This window comes from Belonocnema kinseyi, chromosome 6 (genome assembly GCF_010883055.1).
Source record: "Belonocnema kinseyi isolate 2016_QV_RU_SX_M_011 chromosome 6, B_treatae_v1, whole genome shotgun sequence".
NCBI lineage: Eukaryota > Metazoa > Arthropoda > Insecta > Hymenoptera > Cynipidae > Belonocnema > Belonocnema kinseyi.
This window is the reverse complement of record NC_046662.1, coordinates 129,365,389-129,375,935: the sequence shown is the minus strand read 5'-3', so window position 1 is coordinate 129,375,935 and position 10,547 is coordinate 129,365,389. Positions and strand designations below refer to the sequence as shown.

At 32.7% G+C, this 10,547-nt stretch overlaps 1 protein-coding gene across 7 annotated transcripts in view; it reads left to right on the top strand.

Moving 5' to 3' along the window:
- Window positions 1–10,547, top strand: part of LOC117174079 (ubiquitin domain-containing protein 1) — a 305,357-nt gene that overhangs the window by 21,854 nt on the left and 272,956 nt on the right. For all 7 annotated transcript variants that reach the window (XR_004467254.1, XM_033362757.1, XM_033362759.1 and 4 more), the window contains exon 3: window positions 85–203. Coding sequence is in view for 6 of the 7 variants with exons in the window: in XM_033362757.1 (XP_033218648.1) it covers window positions 85–203 (119 nt within the window). In the remaining variant the exon portion in view is untranslated. The remainder of the gene's footprint in view (window positions 1–84; window positions 204–10,547) is intronic.

Genomic DNA, 10,547 nt, shown 5'->3' with positions numbered 1-10,547 from the left:
CATCCTATTCTCCACTTATTTTTTCACAGTCTAAGGCAAATATGTTTAAATTAGATTCTTTGAATTTTTGTTTGTGTATGGCAGAACCTATCGATGGGGGCACTGAAATGACACTAAAACTTAGACTGTCGACTACGTTAGGCGACGTTAAACTGCCTGTTTATAGTAAGGACACTATTGGCGTGGCGAAGAAAAAATTACAGGTTCGTATGACTTATATGTGAATATTAATATCTTCCTTAATTCATGATTTTGCTAGTATCAATCAAATTCTGGTTTATTCAAGCTTCATACTAGATTTACAAAGGAAATAAATACCACGGACATTGAACAAATAAACATAAATGAGGCTATGGCCATTCGAAAGTTCTCAGATAATCATAAAAGAAAGTAATCTAATTATTTTCGCAAATTGGCTTTAAACCAATAGAAAAACCCCCTCTACAGTGTACTAGGGACTCGTAGTCTTTCCTAGATACAGGTTAGGGTGGCTCAAAATGATAGACTTTCGATTTCTTATTATTTGCAACTGGAAATCTGTTCCTCATACTGAAAAAGTAATATCCATTTTTTAAAATAATTTTTCAATAACATTTAGAGGTGGCGCCATACTTTCAAAGTTTTCGGTTGAATAATCGATCGAAGTTCATAAATTCGTCAACTGTCTAAGGACATATTAACTTTTCCTGGGAACCTTTGTTAGAGTAAGCGGATTATGGGGAAGTGGGCGAGCGGCGATACCCAACTCGCATTTTGAACTGTTTCGGTTTCCATCACCATTGGATCGAGCGCGTTACTCCACGTTGGCTTGTTCTCGCCTGGGATTATATTTTAGAAGGCTGGTGTAACTGTGAGATTTAAACTGGACATTGTAAACAGAACACGTAAATTTCATTCTCCGGGTTCTCCACAAAAAAATTAAGCTGTTGTCCCTTTTGGTTTCACTTTAGCCCATAGAGTTTATTGCACTCAAATTAGAAGATTACAAAAAAATCGTTGATAACAGTGAAAATGTTTGGTCTCTGCAGTTTGTAAATTCATGTGCATTTAAAGATTTACTTCTTTTTTAAACTTATACAAAACTTAAAAAAATTAAACTATTTTTTTTTAATTCGTCTGTTTAATCAAACAACTCATCTAGTTTCGTAGAAATTGCATTTTTCTGTGTTAAATATTCAACTTTATTTGTGTAATATTCTTCTGTTTAGTTCGAAAACTCATTTCTTTTAGTAGAAGCGTGATATTTTTTTGTTACGAAGGACTCTGTTTTATTCAGATTCATCTTTTTTGGTGGAAAATTGTACTATTTTGTTAAAAATTCGTTCTTTTTTATTTTAAAAGTAATTTATTTTAACTAAAAATCTATTCGTCTTTTTTTGGCAGAAAAATAATTTTGGTTGAAAATTAATTTTCTTAGTTCAAAATTAATTTGTTCCGAGAAAAATGTTACTAGTTTGTAGAAAATTCGCTGTGTTATGTTTGCACTTGGTAGAAGATTATTCTTCTTGGTGGAAACTTCACATAAATAGTTATATTCAACTAGTTGCTGAAGAATTAAACTATTTTCTTGAACTGAAAATTTACATTTTTATTGAAAATTTTTATTTCAGAACAAAAAATTGGAATATTTTGTATAGACCCCGTCATTAGTCGTAAAAGTACTTTTAAAAAGATTTAAATAGATTTCCAAAATTGTAAAGAAAAGATAATATGAAACATTTTCGGGCATTTAAAAAAATGTTGCAGGTTTTATTAAAGAATGTAGGAAAATGTCGAATCATTTTAAACAATATTAAGAAGTTTTGAAAATATTTTTTAAAAAATTCAAAAGTTGAAAAGATTCCAAATAATTAAAAATAAAATTATACACGAAAAACTCATTAAGATTCCTATGAAAATTAAAAATGGTTTTCTATCTTAGAAAATTAATTTTAAGAAAATATTTAAGATTTCCAAAATTTTAAACAAAAATTAGAAACTTTTAAGGGATTATTTTTTATTTTGCATGATTTTGATGTTTTTAAATGATTTTTTAAGATCTTCAGATAATAAAAAAATATAATTAAGATTCCTGTAAACAATTTTAACGAATTTTTCTGTCAAAAAATAATTTTAAAAAATATTTACCAAAAGATTTCAAAACAAATTTCAATGCTTTTCACTGAAATTGCTTAAAATTATATAATTAAAATAAAATTTAATTAGTTGATTCATTCTTCAAATTAGAGCATTGAAAAGTATGGCTTGAATTTTTTTGAACCTTCGATCTGTACAATTTACGAAAGTTAGGATTCTTTTATTTTGTAGTTTACCGATATTTATTTTAAAGTTGAAAAATGAAAAATTATTCTTTGTTTTATTGTCAATTAATTTCAAGGGTATATTTAAAAAGATTTAGAAATATTTCCAAAATTGTCAGAAAATAATCCGGAAGATTTTAACGCATTATTTTAATTTTGCAGTATTTATTTAAAGTTTGAGGGAAAAATCGAATGATATAAAAATTGTTTAGAAATTTCAAAATAATAAAAAAAAAATGATAAATTAAAAAAGATTCCATAAAATTTGTTGAAGATTTTGAAACTTTTCAAGCATTTGGAAATTATTTATTTAATCTGTACATTAAATGAGCCTAATTGTACAATATTTTGAAATTCTAATTCATAAGGTTAATATATTTAGAAATGAAAACTTAAAAAAATGAATAATATGTAAAATATTTCAAATTAAAAGCATTTATAGTACAATATATTTAAATCTATAGAAGATGCTCCCAGAAGAATGATTGCAGAAGTTTATACCTAAAAAATTTCGGTATCGTACTTTTAAAACGTTAAAAATGGTAAAATTTGCGAAGTTTTCAATGTTCAGTTTAAAGGTCTACAAAGCGGAATAAATTTAAATTCTAAACTTTTCAAATTAGAGTAATACATAGACATTCTACGAAGGATCATTGCAAATACAAAGGGATTATAAATACAATGGACACTAATTTCAAGATCTCAGGTATGCCCGCCTCTAATCCGACGCGAGATGTACAGGGTTGAGACAAGTGTTTTGTATTTTGTTTTTATTTGTGAAAAGTTCCCAGGGTTAAATAGCCCTATGAGGAACAGGTGATACATGTTACAGTTGAAATATGACAACGATCTATTTGACGATTTAAGTCAAAAATAAGTATTTAACAAAAGGGAAGAAATAAACTATAATGTACATAATTAGATGCAGGCTATTAACATGAAAACAATATAAATATCCAAACGCAAATATAAATACTTATGAGTAAATATATTCATGAATACACTCATGTATATTCTAATTTACGGATTTAAGTTTTACCAATGTGTAGTTTCGAGGGTAGAATTTGCTGTGTTAAATAAGTAACCAAAAAGTCGTTTTCTAAAGTGATATTGAGAAGGTGAATTTTTGATTATTATAGGTAGTTTGTTCCAAAAACGAGCACCGCGAATAATAAAAGACCTTTGCACTTTACACGTATGGTATGGCTGAATTTTTAGTACTTTTTTCCTTTCACGGAGTTTCGAATTTGTTGGTTGATCTTTGTCAATAAAATGGAAAATGTTAAGTAGATACTGCGGAGCTTTATTACTGAATAGGCTATAAGGCAAATTACCCATAAACAGAGAGCGGACGAACGTAGCCTGAAGTTGCGCACGGAGCGTAGCCTCGGCTCCCTCGTTGGGGAGAACCATCGCATGGGGGGAAGTGGTGGGAGAGCTGTGCGCACATTTTAATGCCTTTAGCTGTGATGAGCAGACAGCACAGAGTAGAGTGAAAAGACAATAGAGCGGCAAATGGTACGTTGTCACCACTGCAAATACAGGGTGGCCCTGTATTTGTCTGCAAATAAATTTTTCTAGAATTTTTCAATGGAAATACAGTCTCTGATTTTTGGGCTCCTCTAAAATACCCGATACGATTTTTGGGCTTCAGCCCTTAACGTCAAAAATCAATCCGTCTCTACCACGTAAATACAACTTTGTCTGCAAATAAATTTTTGTACAATTTTTCAATGGAAATAAAGTATGATTTTTGGGATCCTCAAAAATAACCGCTACGATTTTTGGGCTTCAACCCTTAACGTCAAAAATCAACCCCTCTCTACCACGTAAATACAACTTTGTCCGCAAATAAAGGACCCCGCACTAAATGTATGGGAAAATGGCTTTCGGTGGATTTGGCTGAAACTTTGTAATTTTTAAGGTTTTAAGTGATGGATGAAATATCCGTAAAAAAATCCAAAAAAATGGACAGTTTTAGCGCTATGCGTCGCTAAGCGCTCAAGGTCAGTGAATAAAGCGAATTACAATAGATTTTGTTACAAAAGCGATGTCAACCTAGAAATCATGGTTCAGATCGTGGTCTGTCATATTTTCGCCTACACCGTTGACCGTTCTGAGAAGCGCGCTATATGAGTCAACGGTGTTGACTCATATTGTCATGAGTTTGGCTAAACATGTTATTGACCACTTCTTGATGCGTGTTTCGTATACAGACATCGCTTGTGTCGCTAAAGCTACTAGGATTGGTTCTATTCGCTGATCATGGGCGCTTAGCGTTCGACCCTCCGGCGAAGGGTACACTGTTATTATCGATGTGCGCACTAGTTACTAATGTTACTTTGGATACCATTTCTGTCTTTAAAGAAGGAATTGCTTAATCAAGTTCAAATCTTGGGAGCTTAGCGTTTGATCGTTTCGAGATGCGCGCAATATAACTCATTGGTTTGGCTAAACATATTACTGACTACTTTCTGATGCATGATTCTTATAGTGACATCGCTTTTGTCGCTAAAGTTACTAAGATTGGTTTTATTCGCTGATCTTGAGCGCTTAGCGTTTAACCCTCTTGCGAAGGGTAGCATGTTATTGTCGGTATGTGCGCACTAGTTACTAATGTTACTTCAGGTACCATTTCTGCCTTTGAGGAAGTGTTGAATTAGTCAAGTTAAAATCTTGGGCACTTAGCGTTTGATCGTTTTGAGAAGCGCGCTATATGAGTCAACGGTGTAGGCGAAAATATAACAGACCACGATCTGAACCGCGATTTCTATGCTGACATCGCTTTTGTAACAAAATCTGTTATAATTCGTTTTATTCACAGACAAAGTCAGCAGACAAAGTTGTATGTACGTGGAAGAGAGGGGTTGATTTTTGACGTTAAGGGTTGAAGCCCAAAAATCATATCGGGTATTTTCGAGGAGCCCAAAAATCAGAGACTGTATTTCCATTGAAAAACTCTAGAAAAATTTATTTGCAGATAAAGTTGTATTTACGTGGAAGAGAGGGGTTGATTTTTAACGTTAAGGGTTGAAGCCCAAAAATCTTAACGGGTATTTTCGAGGAGCCCAAAAATCAGAGACTCTATTTCCATTAAAAAATCATAGAAAAATTTATTTGCAGACTGTATTTCCATTGAAAAATTCTAGAAAAATTTATTTTCAGACAAAGTTGTATTTACGTGGAAGAGAGGGGTTGATTTTTAACGTTAAGGGTTGAAGCCCAAAAATCTTATCGGGTATTTTCGAGGAGCCCAAAAATCAGAGACTCTATTTCCATTAAAAAATCATAGAAAAATTTATTTGCAGACTGTATTTCCATTGACAAATTCTAGAAAAATTTATTTGCAGACAAAGTTGTATTTACGTGGAAGAGAGGGGTTGATTTTTGACGTTAAGGGTTGAAGCCCAAAAATCATATCGGGTATTAGGAGCCTCAAAATCAGAGACTGTATTTCCATTGAAAAATTCTAGAAACATTTATTTGCAGACAAAGTTGTACTTACGTGGAAGAGAGGGGTTGATTTTTGACGTTACGGGTTGAAGCCCAAAAATCATATCGGGTACTTTTCGAGGAGCCCAAAAATCAGAGACTCTATTTCCATTAAAAAATCAGAGAAAAATTTATTTGCAGACTGTATTTCCATTGAAAAATTCTAGAAAAATTTATTTGCAGACAAAGTTGTATTTACGTTGAAGAGAGGGGTTGATTTTTGACGTTAAGGGTTGAAGCCTTAAAAACGTAGCGTTTCAAGCTCTAAAATGTAATAAAATTTATTTTTTGACAATTTCATATGTGCGTGTTTCAATGGGGTTAATTTTTTACTGTAAGGTTTGGAGCCCAAAAATCGAAGTGGGTATTTTCGGGGAGCCCAAAAATATCCCGTTAATAAATAACTGAAAATTTTCAATTTTTTGAAGGGGGTTGATTTTGGAAGTTAAGGGTTGGTTTGTGGAAAAATTTTTTTGCGGATTTTAAGAGCCCAAAAAAAGCCCAAAATTCTGGTGTAATTGAATTTTTATTATTTAGTGATTCAAAGAAGTGGAGGTGCTGGGTTAATGTAAGCTGGCACCTCCACAAGAAAATTGATTTTTTGAAAAAAGTAAAGGAGCCCAAAAATTTTTATTGTAGCCCAAAAAAAGCCCAAAATTCTGAGCTATGAAAAATACAAAAATTCGGTTGTGGAGGTGCTAATCAACCACGCTAAAGAAAAATAAATACCTGCCACTACACTGCGATCGGTCAGGACAGGTAAGCATTCATTCTCGCTTAGGCAGCCGACTGGAGATGCCATTCCACGTACTGTTTTGCAATGGAGTTATGAGAGAAAACGGGGTTCACTTTAATCAAGCAACCAGATTAGTGAGATTCAAGGGGACTCACTTTAAATTAGCACCCCAAAGGGAATATAATCCTATTACGTCTACGTCGTTGTTTCTGGGTAGCGTTAAAAATAGGAAGTTTATGACCTTCAAAAATCCAAGTTTGCTCATGCTTAGCCTGTTGACCAATCTTTGAAAGTTTATTCGACCTCAGTAATACATCGTAGACGCTTAGAATTTTGAATCCATAGAATTTAAGTAATTTTTGAATATTTGATTTTCAAGTGCCTATGTCACAGCCTTGATGAATGCAACATTTTGTAAGTACATTTTTCCGTCTTTTCCAAACCCGAGATCAAAAATAAGGGTTTCCATTACAAAAAATACACCTTCAAGCTATCTTGAAAGCCGTCTTCAAGGTCAAGGTCTTTGATACCAATACATGCTCCCTATTGGCTTTATGATATTTCAGCGTTATAGTTTGGTATACCCATATTTTTTGATGCACTCAGTACGAAAAAAATAGTGAAAGAAATCCTGAAGGCACCCTTGACCTTGAAAATCACCATCTCAAGGTCATTTTTTATATCTTAGCGTTATAGTTGGCATACCCATGTTTTTTGAGGCGCTGTGTAAGAAAAAAATAGTGCAAAAAATCTTGACATCATTCTTGACCTTAGAATGACGATCTTTTTTCTACCAAAAGTGCAATAAACTCTAACTACATTCATGAAGATGTACAATAGCTTCTTCAGTTACTGTTATCTAAAATGAAGGTGAGCGATGATGCCTACAGATTATAGCCTTATTGACTGAGAGCGAAATGCCAAAACTCAAGAAGAAACGAATCGTTTCAAATTCATCGGATGAGAGTTCTTATAGTGATGATGCAATTGATCATTTTTTAATCAATGAAACTGATTGCATTACTCGAAGCAAACGAAGTGATAAGCGTTTACAAGTCGATGCGTATGTGGATGAATCTAATGGATCTACATCTTCTGACGAACCTGATCTACTTGAGTTATCTCATGAAGCTAGTGAAACAGTTACTTGATGAATCCGATCTCCCTCTTGGAATACGTCTCGAAAATACCTTGAAAGACCTCAAGTAGATGGAAAATGGTGTTTTTAATCCTATCATACATCCCTTCATTGATAAAAATCATGGTGTGCAGCCTAATGCTGGATTACGTGATAAAAGTTCTCCTGATGAAATTTTTCAGACATTTTGTGATAAAAAGTTCATGGATATGATAAGTGCGCAAACGAATATTTTCGTACTGAGCGCATCTAGATAAATTTACAAATTTGATGAAAGAATGCATTAAGGGCATGTGATACTTCGTCGTGTGTTAAATCGGGTACAGTTCCCCCGGCTTTTTTTCCACAAAAATGAAAATTTTTAGAAACTGAATTCGGAGATGTTATAAAATATCATAACGAACGTCCCCGGGCTCTTTTTTGAGGGAGGATAAAAAAATATTATTGTGCTAAATAAAAATCTTATGCATTATTTTAGGGTTACGTCGTTTTTCATCTCTGCCTTTCCGGTAATTTGGAAATTATTTGTGAAATAAACTTTTTCAATTGCCTGGAAACAGGTTTGTTCCGGGAGATTAGTTACTATGTTTATTTGCAAGTGCAAAGTTTTTGGCCAAAAATATTGTGTAGTTTGGAAGTAACGCTCGGGTAAATTGTAACACACATAACCTCGAAATATACACGCACGTTGTTAGCAATATCAAAAATATTTTGATAAAAAAACACAAAAAATAGTGTGCGGGGATGTCCATTAGTATGTTTGCTATCATTTCCTAGATTTTGAAGCCAAAATATTTCTTATCCTAGGAAAAATGCCGGGGGAATCTAACACTGAAAAGTCGATACTAATTCCTAAACGCTATGCAAATTAATCACATTTTGCTGAATTAAAACATTTTTGAATTAACCCCCAAAAAAAGTGTGGGGACGTCCGTTAGCATTTTCGGTATCATTTCCCAAATTTTTAAGACAAAATATTTGTTATTCTAGAAAAAAGTCGGAGAAACCTATAACTGGTAAAATCGACAATTTTCTAAGTATCACATGCCCTTAATCAGGAATTTTTCTACAAAAAAAAATAGTTTATTTCTATGTCAACAGTTTCAATTAGGATATCGAAAAAAATAGATTTTCCAATTTCACCCAATTAAAAAGACTGAAATCGAAAAAAACCGAATATTTCTGTCGACAAACGCCCGAATAATGCATTTGTCTATTAAATTTGTTTAGAAATTCATAAGATTAATTAACAAATTATGAATTTTCCTAAAATTATCGTAAACTTACCAATTGAAAAAATTGACATAAAAAAACCAATATTTCTGTCGAAAAATGCCTGATTACTGCATTTGTACATTAAATTTGTTTATAATATAACCAATTATAATCAGAAGAGAAATTTTTTTATATAATATTGTTTCGATTCCAATTTCTTGCAACAAAAATTGAAAAAACGTGTATTTATGGAAAATCGTACAAAAATTTTGTCAAAAAAGAATTTGTTGATTGCAAATTTTTTTTTTTATATTGTGTAATATCCGAATATCTTTAACTAATGCTATTATATGCAACTTAAGAGCATGTGATACTTAGAAATTTGTCGATTTTACCAGTCTTAGGTTCCCCAGCCTTTTTTTCTAGAATAATAAATATTTTGTCTTAAAAATTTGGGAAGTGATAGCGCACATGCTAAAGGACGTCTCACACACTTTTTTTGTGGCTTAAATCAAAAAAGTTTTAATTTAGCAAAATGTGATTAATTTGCATATTTTGTCGCCAAAATCTGGGAAATGATAGCGAACATGCTAACGGACGTCTCCACACACTTTTTTTGTGTTTAATTTTAAAAAAAATTTTGATTTTGCTAACAACGTGTGTTTATTTCGAGGTTATGTGTGTTACAATTCTCCCGAGCGTTACTACCAAACTACACAATATTTTTGGCCGAAAACTTTGGCCTTACAAATAAAACTAATCTCCTGGAACTAACCTTGTTTGCAGGCAATTAAAAAAGTTTATTTCATCAATAATTTTCAAATTATCGGAAAGGCAGGGATGAAAAACGACGTAACCTTAAAATAATGCATAACATTTTTGTTTTTCACAATCACTTTTTTTTATTATCCGTCAAAAAAGAGTCCAGGGACGTCCATTATGATATTTTATAACATCTCCGAATTCAGTTTTTAAACATTTTCATTTTTGTGGAAGAAAAGCCGGGGGAACTGTACCCGATTGACCACACGACCACACATGCCCTTAAGCGATTTTAACCATTTTACTGTTATTGGCGAGCAAAGGGATCGTGAAATAGAAAAAGGCCATTTTTTCGCCATATTTGTTTATTCATAAACAAATTAAAAACCTAATTCAAAAATCAGACTGGACAGCTCTCTTAGAAATCTTATTAGCTGTTTTCCCTGTTTTTTTTTTGTCGAAATCGGTGAAGATTTGTGGGCTGGTACGTTATTCTGAACCAAGCAAGTCATTTTTCTTCCCAATGTGTAGCACTCCTTTCAGTACGAAACCAAAACCATGGTAAAAGCCTGTTTTTTGGATTCAGGGGATCTCAAAATGTGGACATTTGACAAAAACTGGGGGGGGGGGGGGGGGGGGGGGGGGGGGGGGGGTCAAGTTTTACGCAAATCTAATACCTTCTGTGATGGGAATGTAAAAATGAATTAATTTGTCAGGAATAATGTTTTGATAGTTCTGTTTTTTTGTTTTAATCGTGAAAAATGGCATTTTTTGTTTGTTTTTTGGTTTGGTTGCAAAACACATTTATACTAGGCAGTCTGATAAGTACCTGAAAATTCTAAGAGATGGCATTAGTATTCACTAATGTGAACCATTTTCGTCGAGCTTGATCCTTCAAATGACG